Below are 23,492 nucleotides of genomic sequence, written 5' to 3' on the forward strand. Positions count from 1 at the left end.
AATAATACCACATTAAATCTGTACGTGTATAAGCCATATTACGTGTAGGACTATCTGCATTTTTAACACGGAGCATGGCATTATAGTAGGTTGAACATTTTTGACAATAATAACAGAATGAGAATTAATATTTTCCATTTTATTTCGTGAATTAGTCAATACCCTCTGTTAACTGCGAACTTCCAGATAGACGGCTGCAGATCACTTTAAAATTCAGCACACACGTAATACCAGGCACATCTTAAAGGCTCCCACCCCCAATTCTAGCCTTTAGTCCCCCTCCTGGTAGCAGACATGAAAAGTTGAATCTGACAGTCTAAGTATTTTCCAGACGGGAGAGAAAGTGTAGCAATATCAGGGTGTTGTGAGGGGACTGCACTGGAACAGAGCTCCAGGGTTTGAGATCTAGGGGTGTCAATCAAATAATAAATGAAGAAAAGAGGATTCAACTGAACATTAACTGGGTTACTTAATAAAACATTGCAGGGAAACCTCCCTATTATCCAACACAAGAGAACATACTTAAAAATGATTTTGTAGAAAGGTAGGTAGGTAAAGAAAGCAAAACATCACTTTATTAACAATCCTTAAAACTGCAACGTGTTAATAATTAATAATATTAAAAATGACTTGATTTCACTAGAGGATATTGATACTGTTTCTGTTTTTCAGTTAAAAAATTATTTGTGAATGGTATACATTCATAAATAAATATGCATTTTGTATGATCTTTAATCTTAAGTCTTGTGGTTAAGAGAAATGGATCCAAAGCATGCATTAAAATCAGTAGTAGTCAAATAAAGGTTGATTATTATTCAAAAATACATTTCATTTGACAGTATATTTTACAAGAAATGCATAAATCAGACATATTTTATTTGAATCTCACATAAGATCAGTTCTCTCTTTATTTCATATCATCTATCAGCTGGCTTATTACTAACAGTAGTTTTTTCTTCTTTTTTTTACAGTCTCTTTAATAGTGTCTTTGGAAACATATTCATTTTAAACAGCTTGCATTCTCTTCCATTTCCATGTGCCATTAATGGGTGTGCAATGACATCGCTTAGTGCTGAGACATTTATTTCAAAACCGCATGCTAAGTCGCCAGTTAACTTGGACAAAGACCCAAAGCCAACAGTTTAATACATTTTAATGGGCATTTTCATATATGCATATCCTGTCTTTATTATTTTCTACACATAATAGCAACAGTAGCATTATTTTCCAGCTGTGAGTTGTCATAGTCTCTCGCCGCTCCTTTCTGGAACTCAAGAGTGAAACAAGGATGGCGAAAATCACTAAACCAAAACACTTCTCACTATTTTAATGCCACACATGGTATAGTTTTTCTTAATTAAAAAAAAAACAAAGGATTTCCAAGGTGAGAGGCTACAGTAAAGTTTGATTCCATTTTATTGCCTCTTTGCTTCAGATTCCTCAAATATCAACAATATTAATGAGTAACTTCTAAAAGCTGAGCTGATGTACAGAAAATAATCCAAATGAAAGCAATACAAATAATTGAGTCATTTTAGAAATCAGTTGAAATGTTGTCATTGCACCTCTTAACCTCCTTGTTTTTTTATCCCACGTAATTGTAGAGAGGTGTGAAGACTACACAGCTCCTTTTATTTATGCCAGCCTCTCTTACCCATCAGCCTTCATCCAAAGTAGGGGTGGTCATTCTGGAAGTTGTAGTCCGGACATACCTTCTGTACCAGCTTGTAATCTTTACCGCAGAAGGAGATGAAGATGCAGATGACCTTGAAAGGTTTGGCACACACCCAGGTTGCCTGCGACTCTGTATGTTCTGTGTAGCAATTCTCAGAAGGGTTGTATAGGCAGGGCTTGGGTTTTACTTTGTGGTCGGTCTTTTGGTGTTCCACCCGGCAGTTGAAGGTCTTTATCTCTTTGGGGTCAATGGTGGATTGCTGCTGCTGCTGGAGTTGGAGATCAGGATGGAGCTGCTGCTGGTGGAGCACGTCAAACTCTACCACTTTTGAGGGCGGGACAATACTGATGGACACATTGGCCAAGCTGGAGGAGTTGTGGCGGAAATAGACGCCGAATGTGCCATTGACGTGGTCCACTATCTTGCCCGTCACTATAAGGCTGAACTTTATTGTCTTGATGTTTAAGTAGAAGTCCCCCCAGCCAAATATCTTCTTGGATTTCATACCTGTCTTCAGTAAAGGTTTGCGCTTGGAGCGATAGCCTGTCTGGTCCAAGTGGAGCGACTGGTTCCGGGCCAAGTCATATGGGTTCAGAAAGCTGTAGCTGGGGGGTTTGGACTTCAAGGGGGTGCTGTCCATAGTGGAGAAGATTCCAGATGTCTGGTACGGTGGCTTCACTCCTATGGCTTTTACCCCTTCCCCTTCCCCCACTCTGCCCATACCATAGGGAATGGTTTTCATCATGGAGCCAGCTGGCCCCAATTCCAGGTAATCCAAGGACTTGGTCACTTGCTTCTCCAGTCCTTGCACCTGAGGATATGGAGGGTACAAGGGAGAGAGACTCAGAAACACTGAGCACACTGGCCATATCCTAATAGTATCAAAACATAACAGAATGAGTGTTTAATTCATTGTCCAATAATATTTAATAAACCAACCTCCTAACAAGCCAACAGAAAGATAACGCCATATGTAATTAATAGAATTCTGAATTAATGTAAAATTCTACTTAGCAATGCATTTATCAAAGATCCTTCTGCAAAAGACATTATGTGTATTTCTGAAATCAGTCCTGACCTAAAACTTAAGGAAAGAAAAAAATAATAATAAATTGCCGGCGCATGTAGAAATGATGATGTCCAGAGATCTCCCGTATGCTGTTATGCTTCCTGGCCTGAGCGCTTCCTCACACTAGTGTGATATCTACTACCCAGCATGTGAAATCTGTTCCTCGGTCAGCAAACACTGAAATATTTATGACAATACTGTCCTGTTATTGCAGCAACAACACCCATGAAAATTACTCAGGCGATTTACATTACAAGACCTTAAATGTAGCGCAGGCATTGGTCATGCGCTGGTTAATGTCCTCCAGAGCAGCCACTCAACCAGCTTCATGTTACAAGACACTGAAATCAATACACACTTTAATTTACACATGTGGGTTTTATTTTTTTTTCCAGTGGCCCTTTGTGGGTGTATAGCTCTAGACTTGTGTCGCTGTGTGTCGGTTTTATTTACCATTTGACATTCATCTGCATCCAGCATGTCCTGTATCAGGGTACACATTAATTTAATTCCTAATGTAGTCACATTTCTGTATCTTCCCACTGAATTTCCATCCATCCATACAATGGGGACTCTCCATTCATTTCTATGGGGAAAACTCTAATCCCACCATGACGACCTTAACCCCTACCCAGCCGTAAAAAAACAGGTTTTATTACATTGTGGGGGACACTTGGTCCTCAAAATGTAATATAAACCTAATCCACACACACAGAGACCTGTAGTCATATATTTGCGGGGACTCTCCATTCATTTCTATGGGGAAAACATTTGGTCCCCACAATGAAATATAAGCATAACACACACACACAAGCAACACACTAAAGACAATACATAAATGCCAATTCACCTAACTGTATGTTTGTGAACTGCGGGAGGAAACGATGGGCAGAGGAAACCCACGCAATTATAGGGAAAGCATGCAAACCCACACATTTACTTTAAAGGAAACAATAATGACATACACATTAGAAGGATTAGGCCTAATATTTATAATAAATCATTCTGTCTCTACCTCTTGCTTCATTACTTTTTAATCTCTCACTCACGTACCCAAATGTTAGTTATAAGTACACAAATTCCCATAATAGACAAGTGTTTCCATACAAATGACAACCGATTAATCACAGATTTGATTTTCAGAGGAGAAGCACAGCAACAAGATCATATTAAAAATGGCAAATAGTGTAACTTATACCTACTTCGCTGGTTCTGAGTGAGTGTGGTGCAGCTACTGCCTGTACTCATCAATTACAAAGTCATACAAAGTCATTTATCCAAACGTTTGTCAATAGCATTGATATGGTACTCAGTCATTCCTTAATTCATTTTCAAAGTGTCCGATAAGGTCAATTGAAGCAACTACGACCAACGAAAAAAGTTAATTTAATTTGAAATGTGAGTTATGCTTTTAAAAATAAATTGAATACATTCAGGATTATCGACTACTGAATCAGCCACATGGTCTATGTCGAGAAAAGGGTTTCTGCTTCAGGGGTCTGTGCTATTTCGCATATAGTAAAGCAGTTCATCCAGCAACAGGTTTTTAAACTGGATTTTAAAGAAGCAGGACCCAGTATTGCACTCAGAATCACACCCAGATGCGTCACATGCCTGAGGCATTTGAGACTGAAGTCCTGAATGAATCTGAACTAGTCCCGAATGAATCTGAATGAGCGCAGAATGGTTTGTTTAGCTGAGATGTTTTAACCACCATTGTACAGATTAGCCCCCACCCAACCAATTTCACCTACTGTGCAGATGCAAAGGGACACAGATCTTCCCAATCCAGTGCGATATACAGGCAAACAGATCCATAGTCAAAATGTAACACTGGAACAACAGAGGTACAACTAATTCCTTTTTTTCTATTCATGCCTACAGTATATGTTTATTGAAAAGATAGATCATTTTGTTGATTGACCTCACAAAATGATCCAGTACTGGTCCTAGCCCATGTGGCGCCCTAGGTTTTAATCACCACTGGAGGCTCCACATCCAAAGCAAAGTGAAATCAGCTGGCGAATCAGTGCAGTGCTCAAGGCAGCTGTCTGTGTCACCTATAGGATTGACTAGCCCCAGAATGACCCTTCAAAAATGTGTACTGTAGTGTACTTCTGTATTAGCCTATTAAGAGGTAAAGAAGTATACACATGGCTCCAGGTTTCATCTCTTACCCCAGTTATAACTTTAGCATCATCAACAAAGTACTAAGTTAATATAGTAGGGATGTGCATCCACTGCTGAGACGATGCAATACACATCTCAATGCATTACATTAACGATACACATAAAGTAACTACTATTGCAATATGATACGATTCACCCCTTTTGCGATGCAGTGCTATTTGACATGATAGGCTGGATACTCCTCCAACCCGTGCAAGACTTGGCTGAGAGACTTGCAAAGAATTGGCCACTGACAGCAGTGGAAAAATGGAGATGAGAGTGTGTTTGAGAAACAGTTTAGAGAGGGGGAATGAATCTAAATATAAAATTGGTCAAAACATATTGGTCACATAATGAAGGCATAGGGCCTCTACTAAAAATGATCCCTTTATGTAACCCCTGCCGTGTGCTGCCTCTGTCTGGATAACTCCAGTGGACAGGGCAGGTCAGGCCCAGGACCGTCTGTGTTGCGTTATAGTATGTTGGTGATGTGACGTGGCGCGGTGAGGGAGGTGCAGGCCCAGGACCGTCTGTGTTGCGTTATAGTATGTTGGTGATGTGACGTGGCGCGGTGAGGAAGGTGCAGGCCCAGGACTGTCTGTGTTGCGTTATAGTATGTTGGTGATGTGACGTGTCGCGGTGAGGGAGGTGCAGGCCCAGGACCGTCTGTGCTGCGTTATAGTATGTTGGTGATGTGACGTGGCGCGGTGAGGGAGGTGCAGGGCCAGGAGCAGCACCGGCCGTAACCACAGTGACAGCCTGACTTCAGGTGTTCTGACCCAGCGGGGAGAGCAGTATGATGGGAGGGGGGGGCAATGGTGAATACAGTCTGGAGGTGACAAATGACAAATTAATAAAGTAGAATGATTTAACTCACTGCTCTTTATTAATAAATCAAATTTTTACCGATGCAAATATGTTAGAAACCACAAATCCCTAGTTTAACCCAAATTGTATCCAGTGCGTACTTGTTTGAGACAGTCACATCACAAACTTTTGTACCAGTGCACTGATGCGAATCAATGAACCGTACCATCCCTATAATCTAGTGCTATGATCGTTTTGTTTAACAGTGAAATAAGCTGCATTATTTTTTATACTGATTTTTACATACAGTACACCATGCAGGACTGAAGACTTCAACCCAGTCAGATTTTTGTATAGATAGGTACAGTGCAGGAAATTTAATACAGAGACAAGCAGATTATCGATCATAAGCAAAGGGAAATGATATTACAGGTAAGAGGAGATATTATGGAAGAGCATGTGTTTTTAAGAACTTGAAGCAATAATCTTTAATTTAATTTGCCTGTCTAGGAGCGAAAAGCATGCAATTTACCTCTTGTGAGAAAGAGCCATAAGACTGAACAGTAGATCTCACTGGAAAAGAGCACTGGAACACAGAGCAGGCTGCAGGAAGCAGTGTGCCTTAATGGGTACAACAGTGGTGGCTCCGTATTATCAGGCAGAGGAGGCAACCAAAGAAGAAAAATTAAAGCTGTCACCGACTTCTTTCTACTAAGTGCATAAAATGATAAAAAAACTACACAATAATTATGCCTATGATTAGTGTACATTTATGCAATCACATGCACTACTAAAATAATATCTATGCAGGCCTGTAACCAGAATTATTATTTTGTGGTCTGTCTGGCATAGATCCCCCTTGGTAGATCTGTCCAAATGACTGGGGGTTTAAGCAATTTATTTTTTTTTTTTTACTATCTGGCTATGGAACATGTATCTTAGAAAACTGAGCTTGCTGTTCTTTGATTGACGACCAATCAAAAACTGGGGGGCAACTAGGAGAACCAATCAGATTTCAGGGGGCAGCCAGCGCTTCCCAGTCCAATCGCCAGGTTTCAGACGTAAGTGTCAAATGTACGCAATTCCTGATTTCTGCTTTGCAAGCATAATGCCTGTTTTACCATCCGATTCACCAAACAGGGAGGTAACAAATTTATTTTTAAAGAGCGTGGAGTCCCGTCTCCCGCCACTGATTTCCTGATGCTGTTTCTATTTGTATACGTTTAAGAAAGATTTACCTTGGTGGGGGGTCATTTCTCAGGGGACGATTTATACACCCGGGCAGCCGGTCCGTGTGCACTTGTAAGCTCTTTATTTGTCTAATTGGAGTTTTATTTGCAGCAATCAATTCCACTTCCCATCTTATCGTGGGCATACGGGACACTGGTTCTCTGAGGCATTGATCAGCTGTCATGGGGAGATTCAAACGCCGGTACTCAAGCCAGCTTTCGTAGTTACGCTCGGAACGTTTTTGCCCTTACATCAATTACATTACGATTACCAAGCTTTCCTCGAATTACATTTGTTTAGCGCTTGTTGCAAAAAACAGCGCCTTGTCTCTTGATTAAGGCACTCCTGTCACTCTTTGGGGGAAATATGATTAACCTATGTTAAAATGTTGCGTAATCCGCATAAATTTGTGCATGTGTGTGTGGATTATGTTTATATTACATTGTGGGGACCAAATGTTCCCCACAATGTAATAAAAGACTGTTATTTTGACATTGTGGGGAGCATTTTTCATGTCCCCACAAAGATCACTGAATGCAATCAAAAAACTAAAAATGCCAGAAGTCTCGTATTTTGTATGGTTTCTTATGGTTAAGGTTAGGGCTGGGTAGGGGTTAAGGCCATCCTGTTGGGATTAGAGTTTTCTCCATAGAATTACAAAGCAAATATACAAAAATATAATTACAAAGCTATGTGTGTGTGTGTGTGTGTGTCTCGTGTTATCACAGTGTTGTTGATAATCTTTTTTTGAGAAAGAACATTGTAACACGGGGGAAACATGTTCATTTTCAATTTCGACAAGATCAAATTACTTTCATCTAAAAAAAAAAAAAAAAGCATTAAGTAAAATGACATTTAATTACAGGGAGCAAAATAACGCCCAAAGGAAAGACGATAAACTGAGAGGAAAGGGGGGAAAAAATCAGGAGACTAAAAACAGTAAAAGCGATTTCGCAGTTCAGTGCCATTGTTGAATTATCATGAGAATGAAAGGCAGCGATTCAGAGAGTGAGGAAATGGAAACCTGTCCGATAGCACAGTGAGGGGGAAACAGGGGAAAGAGATGTACAAGGGAGAGAGAAAAGCCAGGAGACATGATAGGGAATGAGAGAGAGCAAGTGTGGTGAGGCGAAGTCAAGAGAGGAAACGCAAGAAAGATGAGCAACAGAGATGTGGGTGAGCAAAGATCGCTGAGAATTAAGACCAGTTTATTACGTTCAGGTGTGTAATTACTATAAAAATGCATCAAATAACAGGTATGAAATTACACTAATAACATTACATCGTGAATATGAATTATCACACTGAATTGAATTTAAATGTCTATATTTTACAGGTACAATAAGTAGTTATGACCCAATAAAATATTATATTTTTGCTTATGTCATATTACCAAATTAATACATCAACTTGGAGTATTACATATTCAATAGTAACGGATTATATTTATGTGAAAAAAATGTATGACTGCGGAAAATTATGTTTTCTGTTTCTTTTACATAAAGATGAAGTTCAAGCAATTTCATTATTTCGACAAAAATCTATTTAAATATGTCACGCCAGAAGACTATTCTCAGCATGTTGATTGATTAGTTGGGTACAGAGAAGGGCATCAATCAATTAGAAAAAGAAGCATTTCTGTTATTTTAATTGAACACCTCAGACATCAGGGCCTCCAGGTCTTACAGCTGCACCAGTAGAAGTTAAATTTCTTTTCAAGTGGTTAGGTTCGTATTTATCTTTTAACAATTTTCGTTGTCATGATAATTAATCATGATGCTACATAGCTCGTTTTTGCATATTTTATGAAATATTTCAGTTTTTATCATTAAACTGCATAGTATCAAATTACTAAAAGTATTTACATTTTTATTAATATTAAGCCAATGCTGTTTTGAGAGTATAAGGTAAGGCACATTAGCCAATCAAATAATTAAGTCAGTGTAACTAATTAAATACGTAATGGAGTTTGACGTATTTCTATGTGAACATGATTAATAACGCAATTAATATTCTCTGTATCCTTACTAATTAATTGTCCAGTGAAAAAGATGTGTTAAAGTAGACTGAAAACACAAAGTCAAAAACGGAACAAAACCAACTAATGTGACATGTCCTATTAAATGTTCAGTTGTTTAATGTCATTGTTTTGTTTTTGCAATCATAATTTTATGTTACACTTGGAGTCAGTTCATGCAGAACTGAACGTTGAATCCATGAATCCATGACTTCCTCTGTCTTGTTTAGCAAATTAGAAGAAAAAGATTTTGGGGGAGATTTATATATATATATATATCAGCCTCCTGTATTCCCCCATTTTACCCATGAGGAGAGCTCCTGTACTTCAGTAATCTGAGTTGTTCAGACATCTTTTACTCCAGCTCTAGAGTACAAAATCCACAGTGCTGACGCCTGATAAATATCTGAGCAGGACGGGCCGGAGAGGGCAGTCTTGTGTGGCCCCCAGGCTGACCAAACCAAGAAACAAATCCACAGCCTAAAATCCAGTCTTTTAAGCTTACATTTATAGAACTATAGACCGGAGGTGGAATTTGTCAGCTCTCCATCCATATTCTAACTGATTATCTTGATTGGGGTTCCTGGAGGAGCCTATTTAATGCACAATTGGGGACATGCCTCACATATCTCCTGGAAAGGACACGGTGGGCAATCTGGAGAGGCCAGTCAGCCTAACTGCCTGTCTTTGGACTGTGGGAAGAGATTAGAAAGACCAGAGGAATCCCAACTTATACAGAAAACTTACAAATACCACACACACAGAAGACCGGGTTTCAAACGCCCAACGCTGGAGGCATGAGCCAACAGTGCTACCCACTGAGCAATCATGCCGTCAGATCTTCCACATACGACGTAATCCAACCACAAATGTGTTCGTCAGGAAGCAACACTGCGGAGCTTTGAAAGTTGAAAGACATTTCAAATGTGCTAAAGGTAATTTTTACGAGGGATTTGAAAGTTCACCAGTAAAATCTTTGATCTCCGAGGGACACTGCCTAAATCCAAGGGTGCTGAGCAGAAATACCACAGTAATGACAGTCTCTCTCACAGCCGATACACCCAGAAAGTCTGCAAAGGACAAAGCGTGGCGCCGTGTTTTCAAATGAGCAATCAAGCCAGGCAGCAAAGCATTACACTTGGCATAAAAGTCATGAGACATCCTAGTGGAAAGAAGAGATTAGATTTCATTCAGGGGGATAAAAAAGATGCTTCATTGCTGTATATTTAAAATAGTACCTGGGAGCATTAATCATAGCAGAAGTGTTAAGGTTAAAAGAGCCTCCCATACAGGTGTAACGGTGTTCGCTGATGTTTCTGGGCTGGAATCCATTGGCGTAATTGATTTAGCTCCTGAAAGATTTTAGAGGCTGAGTGGCTTCACTGTAATGCACCTGAGCAGGAAGCAGGGGGGGGGGGGGGGGCAAAGTTTTAAAAACACTTGATAGGGAGACCATCTTGATAGGGAGACCATCTCCATGTAGTCAAGTAGATCTAATCAGGTAGGGTGGAGGGGGTCATCTACTTTAACTCTTCCTAAAAGAAGTCAGGGTTTCCTAAGTGTCTGGAGACCCTTATAGAAAACAGCAACACAGGATACATTTTTCAAATATCACCAGCCTCTACATGTTGCCGCTGCAATTTCAGCTTCTATCAATATACAATCATAAGTCATTCAGATATAATTTGGTGTTTCTCAAGAAAAACAATGGCTGACTGTGAGGCGGCAGAAAACTTTCTGAGGAACGCAAAGCGACTGTATCACAATCAGGATCTTACAAAAGAAGACAACACACTGCATTATTAAGCTCACTGCATGCCCTTTGTCCTTTTTTATATACAGTACAGAGTTCCACTACAGTCATGTGATCCTCTTTGTATTGGCCAATATGCCTCAAGTCACAAATGGTAAGTTTGTTCATATCAGTGGTGAAAAATGAGGAACCTGAACATCCAGGTATTCTCCGCCTCGAGGTCAGCGCATGGCAAGGGCCAGTTCTGGCGCTGACAAAGGAGCCGAATCGCTCCACCCCACTGAGCCAAGACACAGATCAATCATCTCCATCATGAATACTCAGACCTGTGTTAACAGATGACTGGGGTGCGTATGTGTGTGTGTTTGTGTGTGGGGAGGGGTTCTCTTATGTATGCAGGACTGTAGGTAATGCATCAAAAGATGACAGCTTGCCCATTCTGCTTAAATAAGTGTGTCGGGACTCCTGGCTGCGTTTTTTAACTTTAATCATTCATCTAAATAACGGCAGCAGAACGCACTGCACCGGAGAGCGGGCCGCCCGCCAGGCAGGCGGAATAACAACTGACAGGGCGCTACTGAATTTCACATTTGTAAAAGTGTAAACATATATTTGACTGAGATTGCCGACACAAAATGTGCACCCCCCCCCCCCCCCCAACAGGCACCACACCCAACCTTCACCGATTTATGTATCGCCGAGATTTAAAATTCATGGCGGTTATGAAGTGGGGGGGGGGGGTGTTTGGTGTGTGTGTGTGTGTGGGGGGGGGGGGGTTGAGTGAACAGTCCCTTCTTGGTGTGGCTGGGATGAGCGTCGGCCCCCGACACAGTAAGTGACAGTGATTGATGCCCTTCTCTGTACCCAACTTATCAAGTGCAGACACGCGTGCAGTGGGAAAATAAACAGCTGGAATGTAAGAAATAAACAAACAGTGGAACTGAGGCGAGAAGGAGGTGAGGCAATAAGACCTCCATCTACAAGAGGGCCGGGGTGATGCGAGGGGGGGTGGGAACGAGGCAGAGAGGGACATTCGCTGCTACAAGGATGGGGGCAGAGAATGAGTAGGATACTTAGACATGGACACGAGTTGCCTTGGTGAGTTAAGATGAAGTGGTACTTCACCTCGGCTTGTCGTGATGTGAGGCACAAGTTGCCTTGGTGAGTTAAGATGAAGTGCTACTTCACCTCGGCTTGTCGTGATGTGAGGCACAAGTTGCCTTGGTGAGTTAAGATGAAGTGTTGCTTCACCTCACTTTGTAGTGATGAGAGGGGAATGCCGGACAGGTTACTCTGCGGGGGGATGTGTCAGTTTGACTCGCTGAGGAAAGCATCTTCTATTTCTCCCACCTGCTGGCATGGAGCGCCATGGTGGACCCCCCCGAGGAAGCAGTGCCTATGATGGCTGGTCCCTGGGAGTAACGGGATGATCAGAAATAGATGAACAGACCAAACATCCTGCATCTTTCCTCTCCCAGAATCTGAGTGGGGTATTTCTCTGACCGCATGCTGACAAAATTGCAGATCAGATGCGTGATCTGGAGCCCAGGCGATGAGCATCCGGGGTTATCCGTCCTTCGTTACCCATCATTCCGTGTGTGCCCCATCTCCCAGCTAGCAGGGATGGGTAATGGTGTGCCGATAGCGAAGCTGCGAGGCAAGAAATTTCTAGCCTTCACCATTACAGTGTCGTACCGTAGGTGTGTCTGCAGAACAGAGATGATTTTCGGTTGACTGCGTCCACAGACACAGCTGCTGCTGTCTGGTGTCCTGGGAGGGGGGGGGGTGGGGGTTTGAAGGCCTGCAGCCCGAAGGCCAATATTAAGGTTCAGTAGACCACACCTAGGCCGACTGGGGTAGACTATGCGCCTCAAAAAAAAAGAGCTCTATTATAGACTTAACGTAAATAACTCCTTGACCATATGAGCGTGGACAAATTCAGAAAGAGTGGTGGTACAACGGGTGGGTTTTACCGTCTCCGGTGGTCCAGAACTGCACAGGAATGCACCACTAGCTCCACTTGCATTTGTTCTGGGTGCCCCCAACTCCCATATAAAAACAATTATGGAAAGAAATGAGAAACAGTGGTCTCTCCACAGGCAATTGTGGCCTATATATAACAGTTAGGCTCCTCTCCCTTTCTCTCCATGTAGCTAAGCGAGTCGATCTATTTCTCCTGATGCCTGGCAGCGCGTCCGAATCAGACGTGTGCGTGTCACGAGCGACGCGTCGGAGTCACGGACTCAAGCAGGACGAGCAGATGGAACAAGAGCCCCATGAAGGCCACCTCATCCTCAGGAAGCTAATAAAACACAGCAGCATCTGGCCGAGTTTGACATCCCCCCAACAAATGCTAAGGCACAAAAATGCCCTGGCTTCTGAACTGTCCATCCATCCAGCCATCTTTATCCTGGTCGCGGGTTGATGTCTCACCTGATCTCAAATATCAAACATGAACAAAAGCGGGGAATGTGGAATAATGTTCTGGAACTTTTCGTTCCTAAAAAAAAACGCATATTATTTTTGTTACTCTCCTTGTGGGACAATTTCCCAGAATCCCACACACCCCATTCTGCACCTGAACCTAACCCTGCATGTGCAGCTCAGCCAGCTCATAGGACACCTTATGCACATCGCAATAAATCTAGTGACACATAGTCAAGCATGGGGGGCTGGGTGACCCCGTCTTTTGTGACACTTAAATGACAGCCTCTCAGATGTTCATTCACCCGGGGACGCAAAGATGAGTCAGTGACACAAGGCTGCTCTTGGGGGGGGGGGGGGGGGGGGTGCACATAACTGCCACACTATCCATCATAACAAACAGAGAATTTGAAGTGATTGTCACATGGGTCCCAGAACAAACTTGCACCAGTGACATTAACTAGACTTTATGAACGTCACCTGTGGTGTTGTTGGTTTAGCTCCCCATTAGTAACTCAGCAGAAGTTCCCCCCCAGCCTTCGGAACGCTGTCTGCTGCCCTGACCTGCCTGGTAAACAGGTAGCGAGTTGTGCTGAAGCTGTTTTAAATGGTCCATTTAGAACCAAATTCCCTGCGGTGCTGCAGCAGGCTGTTCAGTGGCATGAATATTTACTATCTTATATAATCGCAGAGCAGAGGAAGAACACTATAGGAACATTGCCGTAAAGTCATCTTTAAATATGTATTGAAATCAGGGATGATTCTGGGATTTTCTAAGGTGGAGGGCGTAAGCAGGGCCATAATTCATACAGAGGGTCCAACCTTATTATTACATATGTTTTAATTTGTTGAGTGGCAGGAGGGGGTAACCTGGGGGCCAATCAGCTTTCAGTCCCTGTGGCCCAATCCCTGTATAGGATCAAAATCTTGACTGAAAACGATTATCATGCATGTAAAAAAACACAGGAAGACAAAAATGAACTGTCTTGACTTTGTTGTCAGGATAATCAGTTGGAAGAAGGACACATGGATAGTCTCATAGCTGTTGTTTATGACACACCCTTATCACACACCTCATTTTTGCTGACCAAAAAAGGACAAAACTGTCACAGCCCAGGGAAAATCCATAGTTTCATTTCGGAGTGTTGGGTTTGGGAGAGAAGCGGGAACCTTCATGGCGCCACGTGTGACCTTACCGTTTTCACGGAGCCACGAGCGTCTTGGATCCATTAAAGCGACACCTCTGCGTGTCACAGAAGCCCCCGGGCCGCCTGTTAAATCTCCTTAATTACCTTTAGCATCAGTGTTTTTTTCCGCCGCATCGTCCTGCGCTTGCTGGCGCGGGTGAAAAACGCGCTACGCTGCATCCCGCCGGGGCCTGCTCGGGCTGCGGCTGGGGAACGGGGCGGCTCGTTCGTCTGTCACTCCTAACGAGCTTTGAGACCGCAGACGCGAATGGGCCGGCATCGCAGGGTCGGCTGGCCCTCGACCCCGGTCATCCGTCAGCTTCAGAGGAGCTGCTGCTAATTGGGACAGAAGTTAATGAAGCAGCGTGCCTTTAGCTCATCCTGAAAGACTGCGTGACTGACGGGGCCCAGGGGGCGCCAGTGCCTCATGCCACAACCTTAACACGGGTAAGACTCCAGCATGATTTTATCGATGCGCTTTTAATATCACTTTTAATTTTTATAGATCTAAAGGCGGCATTCGGCCAGCGATAAACACAGTAAACGATTGTTGACTTGTTGTTGAGTGATTTATATAAAAAAATCTGGGACAAAAGGCACACAGAAATGTAAATAATATAAAATATTATTATTATTCATATTTTTTATGGATGTTCACAAATATATTATATGGTATATGGTTTGTTCCATTTGCTGCAATGACATTGGAGTATGCAAATTACAGCCCCTGGTTTGGTAACTTGTCCTATCATCCATCCATCCCTCTTCTGTACCCGCTTGTCCTATTCAGGGTCGGAGGGTTTTCGAGCCTATTCTGGAAGCTATAGGGGCAAGGCAGGGAATTACCCAGGACAGGGTGCCAATTAAATGAATAATGTGGCACTGAAAGAAATCTAACAATTAAAGGGGGTAAAGAGAGGGTTCGTGAGTGTGGGAGTGCAGAGAAGTGGAGGACGGGACATGTCCGAAATCCTCCATGTCGAGAAAGAGAAGGGATAAATTCTGGAGCAAAGTCAAAGACAAACAAGACATCCATCCTGGCTACGCACACGGCTGGTACACCTCTCCCACAATGCCTCTCGAGGGAGGGGCGACCTTCAGGACCGAGTGAGAGATAACATCATTATTCTCTATCGCTTTAGCTACATCCCACGGCCAGGAATAGAGTCGTGTTGCAGATCTGGGTCTCTGGGTCCTCCTAGATCTTAGGATTACAGCTTGGGTTCCTATGGGTGAGACGGGGCGTCAGCAGAGCCCCAAAAGGGGACGAGCCAGACGACAGCTATCCTGGTGTCACATGGTGTCACTATCCTGGTGTCACATGGCCGCGTTTTCAACTCAAACTACCAAACGGCCGAACACATCTGTCTAAGCGAGAACCTCTGGACACAGTGCATTACGCTCCAACCAAGGAATATTCATCCCGCATGTCAGATCCACCCGATGCAAACGTCCCTCTTCTCTCACCTCAGCCCTCCCACCATTCTCAATTCTTCCTCAAACCAGCCAGGAGCCCCTGTCATAATCAATAACAGCCCCCCCCCCACTGTGTGCAAACCTGCAATAATAACCGCCTTACAGTGGGGTAAAATAACGGAGGACGTTATTAAAATACAGAGAGACCCTATTCTGTTTGTTTCCTTGGCCGCCCCTCCTCCCGTCATCCCCGTTGCCTAGGAGAGTGCCGGTTTAGTGGGAAATGCCGTCCCACCTGCCTGGTAACGAGCGGCCCAGCAGATCTGCGGCAGGTTCCCCCGCCTTAGGAATTTTCCTGCTGCTCTCAGCAATATATATTTTTCATAGAACGTCTTTTATATTCAGACAGCAGCTCCATGGACACTCATCTTTATTTCATTTTATTTTTTTTTTTGGATGTTTTTAATTTTGTCTGAGATTATTATTTCTTTTTTCTCACCCTCTCTCCTTCAGCCTCCTTCCTCCTATCATCCATTTCCCCAGCCGGCTGAAGTCCTAGGCTCCCGTTATCTGCAGCCTTGTATGGAGCGGCATATTTTCTTTACCCGTGGTGGACGTATGTTTATCTGTGCGTGTGGAAACTTTTTTTTACGCCTGTCTTTCGAAATATATATTTATAACATCACTGCAGATATAATTAATCATGCAGCAGCTTTATCTGATTTTAATTATTGTTTTTTTTTTTTCAAAAATTAAAATAATCTATAGCAGGAGAATAAAATGCAACGCAGAAGAGCTCTGCCCTGAGTACAAAACTGGAGACAGTCTAACTATATATATGTGTCTGAAAGTTCCTAAATCTCTCCCCACCTCTCTGCTGCCTCCGCTGGCTCTCCCCTCACCAGGAAGCCGGCTGTTTTATGTGTAATTTGGCCCGCTTGTTGGAGGTGAAGGCTTAAAGCAATCAGCACTCATTTTCCAGTGTCTCTCTGGGGGGGCTTTAACCTACGGTGACTCTAATCCTTTTCACTGTACTCCACCCATTTTGAAATTACACTCGACCCCTGCTTAGTTTACCCCTTTGTAAACCCTTCCCTCTGTATACAGACACTCAGAGCAAATTCTAATTAAAGTGTCACATGGAGAACTCTTCAGGGACCTGGGATCTTGTACTACAGTCATGGTCCTGACTGTGTGTGTGTGTGTATGCGTGTGTATGTGTGTGTGTGTGTGTGTATGCGTGTGTATGTGTGTGTGTATGTGTGTATGCATACATTGTGTGCGATTCTGGGTCAGTAAGCAATACCAGAGTGCAGTGGGCCTTTCTGTGCCTTTCATCTCCTTTAGACCCAGTCGAAGCTATATTTTGAATAGCTCACCTGTCTAAATCAGCCTGCCTCACTGTGTTGGTGTTTATATACATTATAGTATAGATATTTTAATTGCACTGGTATTGCAGCTACTGTATCACTGTAATTTCCACTGCACACCAGCATACTGGCACTTGTCTTTGCTGTAGCACAGTCATCTGTGTATGTGGGTGTATGTGTGTATGAACACTCACATCTGCTTCCTCACCATGGGGCAGTCGTGCACATCAGCATACCGCCCCCCCCCCCTCACCACCCCCCCCTCCCCCGGCCACCCAGTCCGACCTTTTGCGAGAGGTTGTGGTTTGACTTTGTTACTGCCCACTCGCCCGTCCTAACGGGGGGGTCACCCGCTGGGATCCTTCTGGCACCGCCGGCAGGTGGGCAGAGAGCACAGCCCCCGACTGGAGCTGATCCGGGCCGGAGCTGGTCACCCCCGCCCCCACGTAGAGATTTATACAAATGAGAGGGTTTCTGTGCCATTTTCCTGCAGTACACATGCATGATTATTGGAATCCAGGGACATTGAATGGCTCAAAGAATTCATCCAGCGTGGAGCAGGTTAGTCGGGGGCCCGACTGTGGATGTTTCACACACAGAGTTCGGCACATTGACTCAACGGTCAACGGAACGTCGCTGCTGTCGGCAAAGGGTGCTTCATTCAATCCTGGTGTTTACTCGTCAGGCACAGCGGGGACCAAAGTTTGGAAATTTACTCTCTTGTCCCAAGACTTGTTTCAGGGCGGGGGGGGTGGGGGGGCATGTTGGCATGTTAGCCTATCGGGATGCACGGAGCGGAATGCGAAGAGTGGCGTTCCGGCATACAATGCGAGTCAAACTGTCCCGTATTGTCGTAAACTCTTGAGAGGCAAACTTCACACAGCGGAGCTATACATAAACAGCGTCTCTATCTACGGGCGGCAAAAGTTGCCGAGCGGGGAAGGCATGACGCAATCAAAGGCCGCTGTGCCGGCTCCTCCGCAAATCAGCGCACGCGGAAGTGGTGACAGCAGAGAGGAGCTGACAGCACGAGTGCTCGGGCTTTAACAGTCATGTGTTTTGACAGCCCCGTAATGATATGAGGCACCTTCACCTGACATAACCTCCTCATTTCAATGATGCTTTTTTTAGCTGCTGAGGTTATTATCCTAAGTGACCATCTATGTGATTTATCTTTTTTTTCCCCTTGCTCTGTTGGAAAATGACCATGATCCCATCCGCTGGACACCACCTGGTTGAGGATGCAAAAAAAGAGAAAAAGATTCATTTTACATTCCCCTTTCTGTTGCCGGAGACAGAGCCAAGTGCCTCAGGAGGCTTTTATTGCTGCCTGGCAGGGAGCCTTAAGATGGCTGCTGCCACATCAGACCCTCCCTCCTCCAAACCCTCACCGCTGACCCCATCACGCATGGCATCACCGTCATTCCGAGGAGGACATCTGCCGTTCCTGACATTTTTACCCGGGTCTAGACAGCAAGACGCAACACCAGAGAAATACCTCTCCTTACATCTCCCCTGGTTAATTCAATCCAGTTAATTTATCTAACCCAAAAAGTCAAAGGCTAGGGGCAGCAGCATCTTCGGAAATGGCTGAGTCTCCCTCACACACAAAATTCTCTGCTCCTTCACGTAACAGTGGAAGCTGTTAAAAAAAAAAAACTGGAAGACTAAACCTTCAGTTTTATGTTAGTTTAGAAACTATTATCCCTTTGCAGCTCAGAAAAAATATATCTAGAATTCCCAGAGATACATTTTAAAGCAGAAGAATTTTGTTGGATGTGATTGGCTGGGTCAGAGAGCAGTGAGCTCAAACTTCCCCAAGTTTTTATGTTTAAATACAGTAAATCGGAACATATAAATTGATCGATGCCCAGGATTTATATTCCATTCAAGAGCATTGCCGCGGGGAGCAGGTAACTTCCATCAGAGTGGAATTGCCTGTTCAGAGGCTGTTCAGATATTGATGAAGTGACATAGCGCTTTTAATGACTCGCTGTGTTGTGCCCTGATCTCTCGCACAGTTAACGGCGTGCCGGAGTACAACAATCATACTGGAATTTCAGTGCCGGTCTGCAGGTTACAGACACAGCAACATTAACAAATGCAGCCCAAACACATGCCCGGTCCCTTCCAAGAAAATACTGCTATTCCACAAACCTGAATACTTGAAAGCTTCTTTTAAAATTGAAAAAATCGCGTAAATTATGCCCTGTTTCTTCTGCTCTTACGTCCCACTCTTCAGTAATGTGGCAGAACCCTCAAAAGAGCTTACGTGGTGACACACTGTATTTTAGAACTACATGGTGTTCCACAATGTTCCAGCAGAACCGCAGAATTGATGGTCACACTACAATGCTTTCAGGATGTTAATGGTATTTCCGCATTTTTTTTTTTTGTATTTTCACCATAATTCTGAGTCATTTCAGGTTCATTGAGATAAATATATTTCCTTCAAGGCCATGCTGTACTTGTAGTTAATGATTTCTGATTCAAGGTTCCTAGGGGTGACACTGTATTTTTTCCCCTCCGAGTAATTCTGGTTTACAAGGTAACACGGCAGTTAATCTCGCACAGATCTTTTTTTTTTTTAATCTTTCTCCCCCCCAACTCCATTTGGATCTCTCCGTCTGTCTCGTGATTAATGTCCCTCCGTCACACTGTCCACAGCAGAGTCCCGGTCCAGCTGCACTGCACTCACCACCAGTGCTGCCCTTCGTCACCCCAGATGCTTCCTGGCACCTATCGGCAGTACATGGTCCCAGCACGCACACATCTGGCCCGGCTACCAGATTGCCATCATCCCCAGGTCGCCACCAGAAGCTCCTCTCAGCCGGAACCTTCTGTAAACTGTACATTTATCATGACCTGCTTCATTTTAAATGCTTCATGTCACACGTAACCTTCTGTGTTTGCCAGTGGTGGTAAACAGCCCTTTAATTATCTTCCTTTAAAACCCACTTTAAAATCTCCCATTTACAGCTTCCTTTAACTACTTTCAAGATACACATCTCTATCTGCCTCCCCTTTCATTCCTTATGTTAATTACTTTCTTAATTGTATCATTATGTCTCTGTTCCTATGAATCTTACTACGATTTAAAAATGGTCTCCATGACTTATCCAACTTATCCAGCCAGAATGTAAATATAGGGTTGTTAATTATGGACTTGGGGTGAACGTAAGTATAGGTCTCTGGTCAAATGCGGTCAGCGTTCGACATATTACAGTGAGTCTGACTCAGTCCTCCTCCAATCTGGCCTCTCATGAAAAAGTCTCCTTCCCCGACTCACCTTCCTTCCCAATCCGCCGAATGACCCAGTTCCCCAGCCATAAACAGGCATGCGGCCCACATGACACACGTGCGCGGTCCTCGCGGTTACGGCCGTGCCATCAAGCGCCGTTTTGAGATCCCGGCGCGAAGCCCCAATGGAAAAACCCCAAGTTAAAGAGCTTGACCCACTTTTCAGGCTGATCCCGCAGGGGGGGGGGGGGCGACGGCGACGGGTGTTAAAACTCACAAAGAAGCGAGCAAATCGACAAACAAAACAACGAAAGAGGAATCAGTCACATTAATTCACAGACCCTGCGGAAAAGGTCTCTCGAATGAAAGTGCTCTATTCTTCCGACAACAAACAGAGATCACGCACATCAATTTAGGTCACGCTCGACGTTCGGGTATCGCTGAAGGACACATACGTGGGGGTGAAGTTTAAGTAATATTGTTGCCTCCCACCATCAATATCAGTGTGAAACCTTTGGTCCTGACAGTAATAAATCTTCTTCTTCGATTACTGCTTTGCTCGGCTCTCCATGTGTCCGACACTCTAACCAACCTCCAGCAAACTCCTCTGAGTGAACTTGGACCAAGTTGAAGGACTCGCAATCTAGTTCCACATCCGTTCCCTACCCACACACACCCCATGTCCCCAACCCTCTCCCCTAGATTAGGTCTAATTAATGAAAGCCCATGCTAAGATGGTACAGTATATTATTCAGGACTGCAGCCTGGCATCTCTAGCCCAGCAGATCCCAGAGAGGTTTTCAACAGGGCCAACTGAAGCCAGGGAACAAGTCTAGGAGAGGAAAAAATTAAAAACGAGCCCACAGCTTGGAAAAGAGTATAGAGCAACTTTTGAAATGTGGGGGACGTCTCACATACATTATTTTGACATGGGGGGCTATATTTTAATCAGCTTTGCTTGCAAAGCTGCAGAAAGCTGCTGACGGCAAGGTATGATGCAAGGGGAAGGAGATAGAGACGAGGAAGAGGAAGACGTTGGTGGGTGAAGACAAGAGATGGGGGAAGCAGAAGAGATAGTCCCTCACATGATGGGTCCCTCTGGGAGATCAGAGGAGGTGTCCTTTGTGAGATCCCAAAGCTTCCCGAGCACGAACAGCTCCCGCCTATACGAGTCAATAAAGAAAGCGCATCAGGTCTGTCATTTGAAGATGAGATTTTTTTTTTCCAAGGTATATTGACTCTTCATTACTTTGCCCATGTTGTTGTTTTTTTCTGAACTTACAGCCTGTGATTTAATTTAAGAAGCTGCTTGAGATTTAATATTAAAATTGCAATGAAAGCCTTGGGGCAGATTTCAGTGGATTTCTATTCTTTTTATTATTTTACTCTTGAAGGTGGAATTGACCGAGCTTTCATGGGTCATTATTCCAAGTGAGGGCTTGTCTTTTCTTCCTATGTTGTACATGTCTGCATTACAAGCCACAACAGAGAGATGAAAAATGTTTTAAAATAAAATGAACAAATAAAATTAATCCCACCCCCAGTCACATCTGGAATTGCACTCGTACTGATTGACCCCGAGTGATCCCACTCGTCTGCACCGTGAGTTATGATATTTGGTGTCTCTTGGATTACACTTTAATATTTCATTACATGCACAAAATCCTACTCTATATATCTCTCCCAGGTGTGCCTCTATTAATCACAGACAACACTGTAAAAACCAAGGCTGTCTAATAAGTCAAGCAATGTGACACACACACACACACACACACACACACTTTCAATTTGGAAGGATGGGTGCATTTCTATGTGCAGTAGATACACAAAAACGCCCTTAAACACCATTGCATGACTGCACACATAAATGCATAGATGCACACATGTAATACATTTGTACATGTGTTCACATACACATGTGCTCGGACCAGAGACACTCACAAGTACAGACATGCTGTTGTTCCTTTCATCTGACAAAAGCAGATAATCGTTCATTGAAGGACCACACAGCATTCTGGGTAAATGGGGAAATACAACAGACCACACGGCATTCTATTAATGATGAGATACGTAATCAGGTGTGACCTGCCCTCTCCCCCCCCCCCCCCAGACACGGTGCATTTCCTGTTGCTTTTCAGAGCAACACCAGGGAACACAACCCACATTTATTTACCGCTCATGTCCAACCAATGGCTGGGGACTGCTCAAACTGGAACACCCGAGCTAGCTAAAGTAGGGCTGCCGACTCCTTGGGCGACCCCTTGGGTTCATTAGGAAACGCTAAGAAGGGAAACGCAAAGAATCCCTCACTAAATATGAGGGTCGGAGGCCTAGTGAGGAGATTTTTGACACTTCTAAGCGATCTGCTGGCAGTCCGGGGGGCCAGACGCGAGGTGACAGGAAGCCGTGACGCTTGGCAGGTCCTGTGCATCCCACAGCAAACGCCCTTCATTGGCTCTAGAGCTGTGTTCTTGTCCTCTCTGCCACTAGAGCTCGGAACCGTACCCTCATAAATAAAATCTTCCGCCAGCAAACTCTGGTGTATTCAGCACTCATTTCCATCATTTAACTGCATATTTCTTCATGGCCTTTTCATTCCCGCCACCATGTACTGCGGCGTACAGCTTATCTGCCACATTATGCAGCACACAGAGTCCCTGTTTTCGATGGGGATATTCACCATCTGATTCCTTTTTACACCACATAATGTGCTGTAATATTTTCCCTGGTGCAATTTTCTTTGGGACGCCGTTCTCAAAGTGGCAGCCCGACTCAGGATACATCTAGAGCGAACTTGTGCGGCCTTGACTTAAATCGAGTTAACGGCGCCCATCGAATTGTAATAACGCACCACAAGCATCTTGATCTAAACCTTCTGCAAAGCCAAATGAATGAGTCACCATGTGCTCGGTTCCATGTATTCCTACATATCTTCCAGACTGGACTTAGTACAGAGGGAGGATATGGCTTCGGAGGCTGGCTGGCCACGCGGACGTCCTTGCGGAGTCAGGCAGCATCTGTCAGCGGGCTCCTCCAGGGCAGCCTGGCACCCTGCCTGGGTTTCCGATGCCAAGCCCCATGCCCTCACCACTCTTCTCCCACCTAGGGAGCAGTGGTCTACTTCTGAAAAAGAAC

At 44.1% G+C, this 23,492-nt stretch overlaps 1 protein-coding gene across 5 annotated transcripts in view; it reads right to left on the bottom strand.

The window, feature by feature from the left end:
* Positions 1 to 326: 326 nt before the first annotated feature.
* Positions 327 to 23,492, bottom strand: part of LOC111835232 (neurexophilin-1) — a 28,934-nt gene continuing 5,768 nt past the window's right edge. For 3 of the 5 annotated variants that reach the window (XM_023795298.1, XM_023795297.2, XM_023795301.2), the window contains one exon: positions 1,310 to 2,486. In XM_023795298.1, the coding sequence (XP_023651066.1) occupies positions 1,665 to 2,486 (822 nt within the window). In that variant the 3' untranslated portion in view covers positions 1,310 to 1,664. Of the gene's footprint in view, positions 1,271 to 1,309; positions 2,487 to 11,971; positions 12,133 to 13,153; positions 13,173 to 23,492 lie in introns of those variants that run through there. The other 2 variants (XM_023795300.1, XM_023795299.2) reach the window with 2 other exon arrangements.

The sequence above is a fragment of the Paramormyrops kingsleyae genome, chromosome 8 (assembly GCF_048594095.1).
Source record: "Paramormyrops kingsleyae isolate MSU_618 chromosome 8, PKINGS_0.4, whole genome shotgun sequence".
NCBI lineage: Eukaryota > Metazoa > Chordata > Actinopteri > Osteoglossiformes > Mormyridae > Paramormyrops > Paramormyrops kingsleyae.